Source organism: Balaenoptera ricei, chromosome 4 (genome assembly GCF_028023285.1).
Source record: "Balaenoptera ricei isolate mBalRic1 chromosome 4, mBalRic1.hap2, whole genome shotgun sequence".
Taxonomy (NCBI): Eukaryota; Metazoa; Chordata; class Mammalia; order Artiodactyla; family Balaenopteridae; genus Balaenoptera; species Balaenoptera ricei.
Genome location: NC_082642.1, coordinates 56,204,388 through 56,220,922, shown reverse-complemented (window position 1 = coordinate 56,220,922; position 16,535 = coordinate 56,204,388). Strand labels below are relative to the sequence as shown.

At 44.6% G+C, this 16,535-nt stretch overlaps 1 protein-coding gene across 6 annotated transcripts in view; it reads right to left on the bottom strand.

Annotated features, from left to right (window-relative positions):
* SCHIP1 (schwannomin interacting protein 1) overlaps nucleotides 1-16,535 on the bottom strand; it is a 155,840-nt gene that overhangs the window by 121,036 nt on the left and 18,269 nt on the right. For 3 of the 6 annotated variants that reach the window (XM_059920458.1, XM_059920457.1, XM_059920461.1), the window contains exon 2: nucleotides 1,719-2,405. In XM_059920458.1, the coding sequence (XP_059776441.1) occupies nucleotides 1,719-2,405 (687 nt within the window). Of the gene's footprint in view, nucleotides 1-1,718; nucleotides 2,406-2,622; nucleotides 2,910-2,931; nucleotides 3,097-3,543; nucleotides 3,653-16,535 lie in introns of those variants that run through there. The other 3 variants (XM_059920459.1, XM_059920462.1, XM_059920460.1) reach the window with 3 other exon arrangements.

Here is a 16,535-nt window from a genome sequence, read left to right as displayed (position 1 = left end):
TTATTCTTCAATAAGGAAGAAGGTGTGTGTGTGTGTTGGGGTAGGCTGGTCTGTTAGGTTAGCCATTAAATTGTAAGTTCCTGGGGCGGGGGGCGGGGAGTCAGTCTGCATCCCTACCTCGCTCACCGTAATTCCAGGCCCACGTGGTCAGATGTGTAACTGCAGCGCTAAGAATCACACCTTGAATTTAGCACAGAGCACATGGGCGCTCAAGAACTTTTTGAATAATGGAACTCATTGTCATCATCAAACCCTAACTTTGTATGTATACCCAATTATTACATTTTCCTGGAATGTAAAAATGTCTGGCCATAGTAAAGGAATCTTATGTATCTTCAAGTCATTGTTTAAGTCCAGGGAGCTTAATCAGGTATTTTTCTCAGCACTAGGTGGGAAAAGTATGTTTTGAATTGCAAGGTACAAGACAGAGTACTACCTGTAATGGAAAGATTCCGTGTCTGCGAGTGGCCACGGTAAACAGCTGGTATTAAAATGAGTGTGTTAATTGAATAGGTAGTTTCTCAAGGGACACTAACCAGTGGGCCCTGTCAGCCAAGGGCTCCCTCTGATAGAAACCGTGCCAATCAACTGTCCTTACCCCTGAAGTCAGAAGTGCATGCGCCCAATTTCCAGTAGCCCCAGGGCCCTGGAGCCGAAAAATTACACCTGCAAGCAGGCATTCTCCCACACTGCCACACACAGAAAGCAGCTCATTTAAACTGTATGCCCTTCAGCCCCATTTAGGATCTGTTCATTAATGATTTCAAATTACAACTGTTGCTTTATCTCAAGACAGTGATAAATAGGGGAGCTACATTCATGACGCTTTTCTTTTAAGTCATTTATCTGCTCTCCTCTCAGGGGCAAAAAAGATGTTGAGACAAGTGTGAACCTGCCAGAGCTTCTTATTATAGATGTATCCCTCCTTCCCTCCCTCTCTCTTTTCCACTCCAGCACCGTTCCCTCTCTGGGTTTCCTGAACTGAGGCGCAAGCCTCCGGTAAGGAACTGCTTATCAAAACTAGGCGGGATTCAGCGGAGAGGGGGTGAGTCAGCCCACAGAGGAAAGAACCACTCCCTCATCCTAGCAGGTCAATTCACCCGTTCCCTCAGGTCAACAATAGATCGGGTTTCAGAAAGGAAAAAATCTCAGAGGAGGGCGGTCAACCCATTACAATTCAGGAGCATCCGCTCAGACGCCAAGAGGGAACAATCCCTGCTGCCTCACCGGAGGTGTGGGCAGGCGAATGCGTGCTTGTGCGTAGGGACAGCCTGTATATGGATGAGACATTAGTGGCAACGAAGGGACACCCACCACGGCTGACAAAGCCACAACTATTACGACCTAAGATATCACCCACACACAGGCCACCGACTTCGGTGCCAAAATCTCCCCGGATTTATTTCCAGGCAAGTGACTCACAACCTCGTCTCCATAAGTAATTCCATTAAAATGAGTCGCTGGTTCCACTAACCCGACTTTCCGCTGCCCTCTGGCTGCCCCTCCCTCCTCCCCGCCCATCCTGCAAACCCAGACAGCTCAGAGACTGAGCAACGGTACCCCAGGAGAGCAGAAGTCAGGCTCTCCTGCCCGGCACCCACCCTCGGGGCAGGATGAATGGGGCCGCCGCTGGGCGGGAGCGCGGGTAGGGCGCGTGCGGGCTGTGCGCGGGGTGTGTACGTGTGTGCGCGCGTGGGCACGCACCCCGGGCAACTTACCGAGGTGGAGTTGGTCCTCGCCTGGCCCTGGTTCCGCACCTCCTGCTCCCGGAACTGCAGCCCAGCCAGATGCTTCTCCAGAGCCTCCCAGTCCATAGGGGGCACCGGGGGCTCCTCCGGGACGCACGTCCCGCTGTCCGTGGGCTGAAGACAGAGGCCCCCGGCCGCCGGGCCCCGGCCACCGCGCCGGCCCCCCGCCGGCTGAGGCTTCTGGACCGCCCGGCGGGGGCCCCGGGAGCCGCTGAGCCGGCTGGCCACCACCACGTTGCCATTGTGCCTGAGGTCCTGGGGGTCGTGCGCGTGGAGGTTGCCGTTGGGCACGGGGGGCGGCATGGCGGTGGTGGCGCCCCTGCCGCCGCCGCTGCGGGTCCTGGCGCTCACGTCCCCCCGCTCCTGGGCAGGACAGCGGTCATCCCGGTACCCTCGCTCGCCGCGCTCCTCCTCTTCTTCCTTCTCCCCGTCCTCCTCCGGCGCCCACTCATCAATCACCTTCTTCTGGTAGACCGGGAAGGGCTCCTCATAGTCCTCCAGGGCAGACACCAAGTCCAGGCTGCCCCCCGGCGACGACGAGGATTTGCAGTCGGAGCAAGGGGTCACTTTGGTGGAGTTGGACTGCGAACTGGCGCGGCTACTGCTGCTGCTGCTGCCGGCGTCACTGCCTAGATCCATCCCATCCTCTCGGTAATCCTGGGGGGAGGAGGCAGAAAGAGTGAGCCGCCGGGCCGAGCCTGCTCCGGCCGCCGCCCGCCGCCCGCCGCGAACGCCCCGGCCCAGGGCCCCGCGCCCGCCTGGCTGGAGGTGCGCCCCCCAAAGAGGCCTGCGGGGGGGGAGCCGGCACCAGCCTGAGGCTTTCCTCATCCCATCCCCTCCCCTGCGACAGGCAGACTTCCTCCGGGTAACTAACCCTCAAATCAGCAAAGGGGGTGCCCAGCCACCGGCACGTAGACTTTCCATAAGAGGCACCCCGGGGCGCACATGGACTTTGTTTTAACCATTTTGCGCCGGGCGCGCCCCCGCACCCCGCCCCAGGGATTCTCCGAGAACCAGACACTTTCCCAGAGAATTATAACTCCCTGGGGGCGGGGACCGAGAAGAGGGTGGGCGGCTACTAAATTCGCACCTCGCGCAGGGCGCCGAGACCACCCCCTACCCGGCCCCGCCCCGCCCCCGCCGGCGGCCGGGAGCCCGGCTCCGCTGGCGAGCCGAGCTTTACTTTCTAAGGAGCCGCAGGCAGCTCGGAGGTCTCACTCCCGCCTCCGCGCCTCCCCGGCCGGCCCCTCCTCGGCTCGCCGGAAGGCTCGGGGTGGGGGCCGCTCTCGGCTCCCGCCGGGCAGGGTGGCCCCCGCGGCCCCCAAAGGTGTGCGGGGCCGGGGCGCGGCGGCCGTAGCTGCAGGCGCCGCCGCCGCCCTGGGGGAGGGAGGACGCGCCCTGCCGGCACGGAGCCGGTCCCGCCACCGAGCATGCCCAGAGGCTGCCGGGCGCGGCGCAGTCCGCTCTCCCGGCTTTCTCGGAAGCAGGCTGGGGCGGGAGGCCGGGCGGGGATCGCGTTGGAGGGGCCGGGAAAAGGCCCGAGGGAAGGGGACTCGGGGCTTTAGGGGCGCAGACAGGACCACTTAGTAGGGGCGGCGCCCTGGGGAGGGTGGTGAATTTTAACCCCCAGACACACTCATATTTCCTGGGAGAGCCTCAAGCCCTCTCTGCGGGGCTCATTACCCAGCCTAAACCCCCGCGCATCCCAAAGCGCAGGCCCGGTGCCTCCCAAACCCGCGCGGAAGTCCCCAAGTGACCCCTTGCAGGACCTCCCTCCCGCTACATGCGCACATACACAAGCCCATGTGGGAGTCCGAGTGACGTGTGCTCGGTGGTCATGCACCATCATTTCCCTTCCACCTTCCTCCTCGCCGCTTCCTCTCCCTCCACCGCCCAGCTCCAGTCGCCTGGCCGTCTCCCCTTGTTAAGTTCAGGCTGTGGGTGGAACCTGTTGCGTTAGCTCACGTTTTCTTTCCCCTCCCGGCTGCGCGCCGAGGATGACCTATGAGAGGTGTGTGTGTATGAGGAATGGAGCAGTGTGAGATGCGATTGCTGTCTGGCATGGAGGTGGGGAATCTGAGCTAAAGGTTTGGGCGAGCCTCCAAAGTCCCCTTTGGCCACCTCCAATCAAGGGGACATTAAAGGAGGGGAAGAGGTGGGTGTCAGGTCACAAGCTCCTGGCACAGACGCTGGCTTGGCTTCCTTAAATTTTTCAGGAAACCGAGTCGAAAAAAACCTCTGCTGGATTTTTCAAAACACAGCGACGGCCTTAGTTTGGCAGCTTTAGGAACAAGGTTCCATGAAGGGAAAGATAACCAACACTTGGAAAACGGATATGGGTCGCAGAGCACCTTTTAAGGATTAAGACTTTACTGTGAAGAAACTGTTACCCAACCCTGGGGAAGTAGGAAATGCTCTCTTCTCTGGTTATGAAAAACAGCACTTAGAAGTTAAATGTCCTCCCACAGGCAAAAAATGATAAATATGTGTGGTGATGGATGTAACTAGATGGGGGGAATCCTTCCACAACATATATACGTGTGTGTGTGTGTGTGTGTGTACATATTTTTTCACCATAGTGGACACTTTAAATATCTTACAATTTTATATGTCAATTATATTTCAATAAAGCCAAAAAAATTTTTTTTAAGAAAAAGAAGGGAAAACAAAATCCGCTTAATTTTACTACAGATTGGGGAAAACCAGTTTCCTTGAACTTCCAGATTTGGGCCTGTTACTGATTATTCCCAGTGAATTCTAGTCTGGACCAGGCCACCACCCTGGCTTGGCACCCTCCAGATGGAGGAATGGGGGAATGCTTGGAATTCTTTAGTAGGGAGTGGCTGCCACCCTGACGTTTCTTCTAGGTCCTAAATGGGAGAGACCCTTTGTTCAAGTGATTTCTGTGAAGTGCGTCCCTTTCCTCTCTTAGGTAGGCTTGAGCCAGGGAAGATAAACTAATCTTTTAACTTGTCTGGAAGCAGCTATCTTATGAATAACAGGAAAGGGGGTCTTCTGGTCTGGCCCCTTTACAGCCCTTCTATAAAACAGGACTGATTATAACTTAAAATATCTTTTATGGTGACATCTGTAAACAGCCTGCCCCGTGCTCCAAATATGGTTTGATTTTGAGGTTGCTGTGGAGCCCTGGGTCAGCTGGCTGCCCCCCTGTGGAATAGAGGTGGCCCTGTGAGTGTTCAGAGATATGGGAAGAAAGCATTGGGTGCGTCCTGGGAACTAGATAGCTGCTTTTCAAGTCACCACGTGACTTGGCAAGGCTTAGGTCAGAAAAAGCTCCCTGCTCTGTGGCAGGACAGAGGTAGACAGACAAGTATTGATCAACTGGGGTGATAAGGGAGAGTTGTGGTCTCCGTCCAATTTTCAAGTATCAGTACCTCCTCAGCCAGCCACCCAGACTCCCTCCTGGGCTCTGGTTCAGCCCTTTGCTGCCCAGATGGTCTGTGTTCAGGGAAGGCAAAATGACGCCTTAGAAAAACATTTGGCAAGGTAAATCCACTGCCAAAAATGCATGGCATTTCAAAGCCAAATAGAAACATCTTTGAATTATCTGCCCTTTTAAATTATTTTCTGACCAGATATTCTGGATCAGATGGGTAAGTACCAGGTTTCCTTTCTTTTCTTTTCTCTTTATGCAAGGTGCCTGGCTAGCCCAGTTCGCATTCTGTTTCCAGCTTTCCATCTCCTGCCAAGAACCGTCCCACTTTGGAACAGGAAGCCCTGCCAACTGCTAGGCCAGCAACAGTCTACAGATATGTCCAGCGGGATGGAGAAATGATATGCAAAGTGATTGAAAGGCCCTGTCTTCCTGTTTACAGGAACAGTTCCTCAAGTCAGGGGCTTGGGGCTTACAGACTTAGATTTGTCCCCTGCAACCTCTGTAAATTAGGTGTCAGACATGTGAGTCAGATGGGTGTCATCCCAGACTGGCACCTTTCCCCATCAATCACCAGGTCCTGTCCCTCTCAATACCCACTGTCCCCACCCTAGTCTAGACCACTGTGTCCTGAAATTACTAAACAGTCTCCCTACTCTCTCTGCCCATTCTCAGCAAGCAGCCAGAGTGCCTTTCTAAAATGCAAATCTGAGCAAGTCTCTCCTTGCTTCATTAACCAACTGCCACCCCCCACGCCTCCTCCCACACCAGGGCTCCTCACTGCCCTTAAAGGAACTGTTTCCTGCCCAACCTCCCCCAACTTCTTTTTTTTTTTTAAAGTATTTGTTGATACAAAATTAATGCACAGAAATCGCTTGCATTTCTATACACTAATGACGAAAAATCTGAAAGTGAAATTAAGAAAACACTCCCGTTTACCATTGCAACAAAAAGAATAAGATATCTAGGAATAAACCTACCTAAGGAGACAAAAGACCTGTATGCAGAAAATTATAAGACACTGATGAAAGAAATTAAAGATGATACAAATAGATGGAGAGATATACCATGTTCCTGGATTGGAAGAATCAACATTGTGAAAATGACTCTACTACCCAAAGCAATCTATAGATTCAATGCAATCCCTATCAAACTACCACTGGCATTTTTCACAGAACTAGAACAAAAAATTTCACAATTTGTATGGAAACACAAAAGACCCCGAATAGCCAAAGCAATCTTGAGAACGAAAAATGGAGCTGGGGGAATCAGGCTCCCTGACTTCAGACTATACTACAAAGCTTCAGTAATCAAGACAGTTTGGTACTGGCACAAAAACAGAAATATAGATCAATGGAACAGGATAGAAAGCCCAGAGGTAAACCCACACACATATGGTCACCTTATCTTTGATAAAGGAGGCAAGCATATACAGTGGAGAAAAGACAGCCTCTTCAATAAGTGGTGCTGGGAAAATTGGACAGGTACATGTAAAAGTATGAAATTAGAACACTCCCTGACACCATGCACAAAAATAAACTCCAAATGGATTAAAGACCTAAGTGTAAGGCCAGACACTATCAAACTCTTAGAGGAAAACATAGGCAGAACACTCTATGACATACATCACAGCAAGATTCTTTTTGACCCAGCTCCCAGAGAAATGGAAATAAGAACACAAATAAACAAATGGGACCTAATGAAACTTAAAAGCTTTTGCACAGCAAAGGAAACCATAAACAAGACCAAAAGACAACCCTTAGAATGGGAGAAAATATTTGCAAATGAAGCAACTGACAAAGGATTAATCTCCAAGATTTACAAGCAGCTCATGCAGCTCAATAACAAAAAAACGAACAACCCAATCCAAAAATGGGCAGAAGACCTAAATAGACATTTCTCCAAAGAAGATATACAGATGGCCTACAGACACATGAAAGAATGCTCAACATCATTAATCATTAGAGAAATGCAAATCAAAACTACAATGAGATATCATCTCACACCGGTCAGAATGGCCATCATCAAAAAATCTAGAAACAATAAATGCTGGAGAGGGTGTGGAGGAAAGGGAACACTCTTGCACTGTTGGTGGGAATGTAAATTGATACTGCCACTATGGAGAACAGTATGGAGGTTCCTTAAAAAACTACAAATAGAACTACCATACGACCCAGCAATCCCACTACTGGGCATATACCCTGAGAAAACCATAGGTCAAAAAGTGTCATGTACCACAATGTTCATTGCAGCTCTATTTACAATAGCCAGGACCTGGAAGCAACCTAAATGTCCATCGACAGACGAATGGATAAAGAAGATGTGGCACATATATACAATGGAATATTACTCAGCCATAAAAAGAAATGAAATGGAGGTATTTGTAATGAGGTGGATGGAGTTAGAGTCTGTCATACAGAGTGAAGTAAGTCAGAAAGAGAAAAACAAATACAGTATGCTAACACATATATACGGAATCTAAGGAAAAAAAAAAAAAAAAAGGCCATGAAGAACCTAGTGGCAAGACGGGAATAAAGACACAGACCTACTAGAGAATGGACTTGAGGATATGGCGAGGGGGTGGGGTGAGATGTGACAGGGTAAGAGAGTGTCATGGACATATATACACTACCAAATGTAAAATAGATAGCTAGTGGGAAGCAGCCGCATAGCACAGGGAGATCAGCTCGGTGCTTTGTGACCACCTAGAGGGGTGGGATGGGGAGGGTGGGAGGGAGGGAGATGCAAGAGGGAAGAGAAATGGGAACATATTGTATATGTATAACTGATTCACTTTGTTATAAAGCAGAAGCTAACACACTATTGTAAGGCAATTATACTTCAATAAAGATGTTTAAAAAAAAAAAAAAAAGTATTTGTTTATTCCCCCAACTTCTTTTGGTTAATTTCTACTCATCCTTTAAGTCTCAGTTTCAATGCCACTTCCTCCTGGAAGGCTTCACTGATTCTTCATACCCACCCAAAGGGGATCATGTGACTTTCCTGTGTCACCATGACACTCACTGAACTTATCACATATGCTGAATCCAGGTTGCTGTTTAATTTCTTATCTTCTTTACTAGAATCAAGAAATCCATTTTATATCAAGACCCAGGCCACACATACATATAAAAATATTTTTAAAGTTTCCTAAAACTCTTATTTTGTAAAATTTTATCCTAAGTCACTGAAAACAAAATGTGGTCACACTTCACCATTGACTTCACAACCCTTAAATGGGTCAGGGTTCCTAGTATGAAAAAGTACTCTAAATTCCATGAAGGAAGGGGCCATTTCTATCTTGTTCATGGTAATTGGAATGGAATAGGAACTTGATATTTGTTGCTGGAATTATTAATAGTAACATTTAATCCTCAAAAACCCTATATGTATATATAAAAAAAAATAGTATCTCCATCTATAGGTAAGGAAGCTGAAGACAGTAAGGTTAAGTAACTAATGTCAAAGCCGGGTGGCAGAGCCAGGATTTGAACCCAGGTAGATGGGCTTCAGAATCCTTGCTCTTAGTCATTGAGCTAAGAGCTCAGCATCCGTTGGTCCAGATGCATACAGATGTACTGACTAAGCAAAAATATCAGACAGGGTCTCCTTGCAGCAACCTCAATGAGTTCTCTGTCTCCTGCCCTGCAGAGCCTCTTTGGGCAGTATTTATGTCTATGCAGAGGAAAAGGCAGCTGGCAAGAGCAGCTGTTCCCCTCTGCTCATAGGTACTCCAGTCAACCTCCTCAACTGTCAACAAGTTCAGCAATAATCAGCAAGTTGAGGGATTTCATTGTCTAAAGGAAGAGTATAGACACCTCAGAAAATGAATTTCACATTGTTATGAATTAGATGACTTAAGTTCCCCCCAAAACAAATCCTTTAAGAAGGTAGCCACCCTGAGATAGGGGTATTCATTTTGGCATGGATAGGAAACTGGAATAATAGTCTAAAGGTATGGATGAGATCATCTTCCTTAGGGGTCAGTGCTATTTATAGGATTTTAATCTGTAAAGGCAACATTTGAGAAAAGGCATGACTGAAATATTTAAATCATAAAGAGTAAGAAGAAGTGGGGAAAAGATTTATTATATTTGCTGAAGGAAACAATAGCAAAGATCAATAAAACTAAAAGCTGGTTCTTTGAGAAGATAAACAAAATTGATAAACCATTAGCCAGACTCATCAAGAAAAAAAGGGAGAAGACTCAAACCAATAGAATTAGGAATGAAAAAGTAGAAGTAACAACTGACACTTCAGAAATACAAAGGATCATGAGAGATTACTAGAGGCAACTATATGTCAATAAAATGGACAACCTGGAAGAAATGGACAAATTCTTAGAAAAGCACAACCTTCTGAGACTGAACCTGGAAGAAATAGAAAATATAAACAGACCAATCACAAGCACTGAAATTGAGACTGTGATTAAAACTCTGCCAACAAACAAAAGCCCAGGACCAGATGGCTTCACAGGTGAATTCTATCATACATTTAGAGAAAAGCTAACACCTATCCTTCTCAAACTCTTCCAAAATATAGCAGAGGGAGGAACACTCCCAAACTCATTCTACGAGGCCACCATCACCCTGATACCAAAACCAGACAAAGATGTGACAAAGAAAGAAAACTACAGGCCAATATCACTGATGAACATAGATGCAAAATCCTCAATAAAATACTAGCAAACAGAATCCAACAGCACATGAAAAGGATCATACACCATGATCAAGTGGGGTTTATCCCAGGAATGCAAGGATTCTTCAATATATGCAAATCAATCAGTGTGATAAACCATATTAACAAATTGAAGGAGAAAAATCATATGATCATCACAATAGATGCAGAAAAAGCTTTCGACAAAATTCAACACCCATTTATGATAAAAACCCTCCAGAAGTAGGCATAGAAGGAACTTACCTCAACATAATAAAGGCCATATATGACAAAGCCACAGCCAACATCGTTCTCAATGGTGAAAAATTGAAACCATTTCCTCTAAGATCAGGAACAAGACAAGGTTGTCCACTCTCACCACTGTTATTCAAGATAGTTTTGGAAGTTTTAGCTACAGCAATCAGAGAAGAAAAAGAAATGAAAGGAATACAAATCTGAAAAGAAGTAAAGCTGTCACTGTTTGCAGATGACATGATACTATACATAGAGAATCCTAAAGATGCTACCAGAAAACTACTAGAGCTAATCAATGAATTTGGTAAAGTAGCAGGATACAAAATTAATGCACAGAAATCTCTTGCATTCCTATACACTAATGATGAAAAATCTGAAAGAGAAATTATGGAAACACTCCCATTTACCATTGAAACAAAAAGAATAAAATACCTAGGAATAAACCTACCTAAGGAGACAAAAGACCTGTATGCAGAAAACTATAAGACACTCATGAAAGAAATTAAAGATGATACAAACAGAGAGAGAGATATACCATGTTTTTGGATTGGAAGAATCAACATTGTGAAAATGACTATACTACCCAAAGCAATCTACAGATTCAATACAATCCCTACCAAACTACCAATGGCATTTTTCACAGCACTAGAACAAAATATTTCACAATTTGTATGGAAACACAAAAGACCCCGAATAGCCAAAGCAATCTTGAGAACGAAAAATGGAGCTGGGGGAATCAGGCTCCCTGACTTCAGACTCTACTACAAAGCTACAGTAGTCAAGACAGTATGGTACTGGCACAAAAACAGAAATATAGATCAATGGAACAGGATAGAAAGCCCAGAGATAAACCCATGCACATACGGTCACCTTATCTTTGATAAAGGAGGCAAGAATATACATTGGAGAAAAGACAGCTTCTTCAATAAGTGGTGCTGGGAAAACTGGACAGCTACATGTAAAAGAATGAAATTAGAACACTCCCTAACACCATACACAAAAATAAATTCAAAATGGATTAAAGACCTAAATGTAAGGCCAGACATGATAAAACTCTTAGAGGAAAACATAGGCAGAAGGCAGAACACGCTATGACATAAATCACAGCAAGATCCTTTTTGACCCACCTCCTAGAGAAATGGAAATAAAAACAAAAATAAACAAATGAGACCTAATGAAACTTAAAAGCTTTTGCACAACAAAGGAAATCATAAACAAGACGAAAAGACAACCCTCAAAATGGGAGAAAATATTTGCAAACGAAGCAGCTGACAAAGGATTAATCTCCAAAACATACAAGCAACTCATGCAGCTCAGTATCAAAAAAAGCCAACCCAATCCAAAAATGGGCAGAGGACCTAAATAGACATTTCTCCAAAGAAGATATACAGATTGCCAACAAACACATGAAAGGATGCTCAACATCACTAATTATTAGAGAAATGCAAATCAAAACTACAATGAGGTATCACCTCACACCAGTCAGAATGGCCATCATCAAAAAATCTAGAAACAATAAATGCTGGAGAGGGTGTGGAGAAAAGGGAACCCTCTTGCTCTGTTGGTGGGAATGTAAGTTGATACAGCCACTATGGAGTTCAGTATGGAGGTTCCTTAAAGAACTAAAAATAGAACTACCATACGACCCAGCAATCCCACTACTGAGCACATACCCTGAGAAAACCATAGTTCAAATAGAGTCATGTACCACAGTGTTCAGTGCAGCTCTATTTACAATAGCCAGGACATGGAAGCAACCTAAGTGTCCATCAACAGATGAATGGATAAGGAAGATGTGGCACATATATACAATGGAATATTACTCAGCCATAAAAATAAATGAAATTTAGTTATTTGTAGTGTGGTGGATGGATCTAGAGTCTGTCATACAGAGTGAAGTAAGTCAGAAAGAGAAAAACAAATACCGTATGCTAACACATGTATATGGAATCTAAAAAAAAAATAAAAAAGTTTCTGAAGAACCTAGGGGCAGGACAGAAATAAAGACGCAGACGTAGAGAATGGAGTTGAGGACATGGGGAGGGGGAAGGGCAAGCTGGGACGAAGTGAGAGAGTGGCATGGACATATATACGCTACCAAATGTAAAATAGATAGATAGTGGGAAGCAGCCACATAGCACAGGGAGATCAGCTTGGTGCTTTGTGACCACCTAGAAGGCTGGGATAGGGAAGGTGGGAGGGAGACTCAAGAGGGAGGAGATATGGGGATATATGTATATGTATAGCTGATTCACTTTGTTATAAAGCAGAAACTAACACACCATTGTAAAGCAATTATACTCCAATAAAGATGTTAAAAAAAAAAGATTTACTATATTTGCAAAATTCCCAAACGAATTCTGAAGATATTAGCCTTAATGCTAAACCTTCTCTAAGTTGTGGCATTTAGAGTAATAAAGAAATGGCTGGCAGAGGGGTTTGTATTTTATCTTTATTACATGAATTACATGCAAGTCACACGCAGTACACAGATGCTCTCCTATTTCATCACCTGAGTGTAACTACATGGGAATATTTAACAGGACTATGGGGTGAAGTGTCCTTGATATAGAACATCTGGGCTTTCTTTCCAGCCCTGTCTCTAACCGCCTTTGTGACCTCAGTTTCCTCATGAAGGGGCTGGATTTCATGACCAGGGTGTTAAGCAAATAGTAAGAATTAATTGAATGAATGAATAAGTGAATGCACTAAAAGGCTTCTTCCAGCTTAAAAACCCTTTGGAAATGTCTCTGCGTCATTTTATCATGTTCCTTCTTGGGAGATACAAGGTTCGTTCCTCTACTAGTTCAAAACCAAGGTCTATCTCCCTTAGGTAGGTTGAATACATGGTGTTTCTCCTTTATTTCTGTAGAGCAAATGGGTTGATCTTAACTTATTAGTCTGTATGTGTAGATATTTTGGAGATGGATCCTATACACACCTAAAATAATTTTTTTTTCTTTCTTCCATTTATAGAGCTATATTTTAATGAAAACAAACTTTAAAAAAACATTAACATCTGAAATGTTTTGATTCTCTAGCAAACCATGAGATTGCATTTATTTCCTACTTTTTCCTCAATATAAATGAAATAGCAAAATGTGGGCAAAACTCAGCCCTTAAAAGAGAGTTCCAATGACCTATTTTCTAAACCTGAAACCAGGACACTTGGCTTGACAAATACTACAGCACTTACAGAAACTAGGTGAATGCATGTTTGAAATGAAGATTACCCTGAAAAATCTGTAGGCATTGGTGAAGAAAGCAACTCTAACTGTGACAAAGGGACAGCATCTTTATCAGAGAAAAGTCACACAGAGGATGTCAGTCAGGACCTTAGCATAGGGCCGCACAGAATGTGCCCTGTACAGTGCCAGGAGGATTGTGAACTGCACCACAGGTCCTTGCCAGGAGGGACCACTTGGCACCATTTGCATAGATGACAATGTAAATGATGCCCCCTGGAGTTGTTCAGTGCACAGCAGTACACGTAGGCTCTATTAGGAACTCCACTGATAGGAAATTTGTTCTCTGTTGACAAGATTGGAAGAGGAAGGCTGCTGTTCTTTTACTAATCAAGTCATACCTCAGATTGGATGGCACTGACACAAATTCAACTTGTCTAAACTCTCCATCTTTTTCCAGAAGTTTTCTGTCATCAGGTTCTACTTTCCGTAAGTTCCTCACAATTCTTGAAAATGCAAGTCTGCAAGCAACTCTGAATTTATTTTTTGAGCTTTATTGAAGGGTATAAATTACATAAAAAGACGTTTAGGAAAAGCTGGGAAAGTTTGTAGACGCACTGCATGAGCTCAGGGAAGCGTTACAAGTGATGGGAACTGAAGCGCACGTGCACATTACCCGATACGGGACGAAGTGCTCAGAAACTGCGTGCCTTGTACTTTGATGTGTTATGCTTGTCAAAGAGGAACATCCTCGCAGGATGTTCTAGGAGGTGAAAACTCTATTCTGGTCACTTCTTGACATAACTTTGGAAGCACTCTAAAATTAGAAAATAGCTGCTGGCATTGTCAGTGCAATGTGAGCAGGGGGAATTCATTCAAAGTGAAGAAGGAGGCGGTGAGGTGGGATAGGAGAGAACTCTTCCAAGAGACTTGGCTTTGCCTCTGACCAGCTCTGCATTTATGGGCAAGGTGGTCCCTGTAGCTCTTTGGGCCACTGGCCTCATCATGAAAGGAGAGTTGTATGAAATTATCAGATGCCTCCAAGGGTCAGGTAGGTGAGGTAAATGAGTGAAGTTGGCAGCAGGGACAACAGGAAGTCACAGGGTGAGCCACTGAATCACTGAACAGCACAGTACAGGGCCATCTGGGTTAAAATCCAGAACAAAAAGCAAGTTTATCCTCAGTTTATCCCTGGATCACCACTTGGACCTCTGTTCTGAGCCCTATGTCCTTAGAGTTCTAAGTCTATATGAAAATGAGTTAGAGAGACCAAACATCTTGGCTTGTACAGGACAGTCCTGCTTTATACCTGTTGTCTTGGCATAATTATTAATGGCACCCTCCCTCACTCTCAAAAGTGTCCCAGTTTCCATGATAAATTACATGAGCATCCCAGGTAAGGGGAAATCATCAATGACTAAACATAAACCTTGTGGAGGAGTATTTCCTAGATCTGTCCAGACCTTCAGATGAAGATAAGCAGGTTTGGTGGCACTGTTTTATAGGTAGAAAGATAATTAATCTAAATAAGTTTCCAAAATATTGTAACAAAAATGGTTCAATAAAAGCATTATGTCATGAATTTTAAAAATCACAGAAAATATATGAGAGGCTATCAATTTGTGTAAAGTGTTCAACTTCACTAGTAATCAAAGAAAGGCAATTTCAATCATAATGAGGTAAAATTTTGCCTGTAAAAATGTTTAAAAATTATTTATAACTACAACAGTCAGTGTCAGGATGGGTGTGATCGCAGGAACACTCATACACTGTTGGTGGGCTTATAAATTGGTTCATACAACCTTTCTGAAATACTATGTGATAATATCTTTTAAATGTCTTTACAAAGTTCATACTCCATGATCTGTTAATTCAACAAATGTTTATTGAGCACCTATTACATGCCAGGCACTGGGAGATATAGAGGTGAAAGAGACAAATACTATTTGCCCCAAAATGGAACTTCATTGTATGGGAGAAAAAGACATTACATAGGAAAAAAATATGTAACAATTTAGATTACAATTTATAATAAGTACCAAAAAGTAGACAGATATGACACCGAGAGGCACATGGAGGTAGTGTTGTGTGTTGGGGGAAGGTCAGGAGATGGATTGGTCAGCTGAAGAGGGAGGGAAGGGTCTTACAGGCAGAAGGAACATCTTGGACAAAGGTTTTGAGGCTGAAAAAAGCTTAGCACAATTGAGTAACTGAAAGGAAACCACTAGGTTGGAGCAAAAGAGTTCAGGGAAAGTGGCAAAATGAAGGTGGAAAGGTGAGGAGAGGTTGCCATGAAGATCTTCATCCTACCAGCTACTTAGAGGTTGTAAAAGCAGACTGACATTTTAGAAACTTTCTCCATGGTGGAGAATTGCGTGGGGAGAGGCTAGAGCAGGACAAGAGTGGATGCAGAGAGACTGATTAGGAAGCAAATATAGTGGTCCAGGAAAGAGATGGCTGTGGCTTAGGTGAGAGTTGGGGAGATGGAGCGAAATAGAAATATTAAAGATATATTTAGATTGTAGACTCAACAGGGCCTGGAGACTGAATAGATGGGGGTGGTTAGGGAGAGAGAGATGTCACTGATGGTTTCCAGGTTGTTATTGTAGGGAACTTAGTGGAAAGGTGATGTCTCTCTACTGAATTGGACAATTAGGAGGGAGTTTGGGCAGGGGAGCAGAAGGAAGGGAAATATTGACTCCTTTTTGGACATTTTCTGTTTGAGGTGGTATAAGACATACAAGTGGAGATGACATGAAGGTATTTGGATATATAGGTCTGGAGCTTAGGAGAATGATCTGGGGCTGGTGATGTAAACATGGGAGTCTCAGCATATAGATGGTATTTGAAAGCTTGGATATAGGTGACATCCTCTGGAGACAAATAGAGTGGGAAGAGAAGGCCAAGTCTCTAGCCCTGAGGAGCCCTATCATGTATAGATCTAGGAGGAAGAAGAATGTGTTTATAAGGAAGACAAGGAACAGAATGGGAAGAGAGACAATAGTTACTCTTTTAAAAGTGTAGCCTAAGGACACAGAAATGAGGATCTAGATTTATGCATAAAGATGTTCATTGTGGAATTTACGATAGTGAAAAATTAGCTTCAACCTAAATGTCAAAAAATGGGAAGACATTTAAATAAATTGTGACATATTCAGTCTGTGGAATAAATGCAGTCAAATAAGATGCTTTTGAAAATTATAACATTAAATGAATAAAAGAGGGTATATTATTATACATACAATGTGATCCACATTTAAAAAATTAGATGGTTATATGCCTAGAAAAAGATGTAGC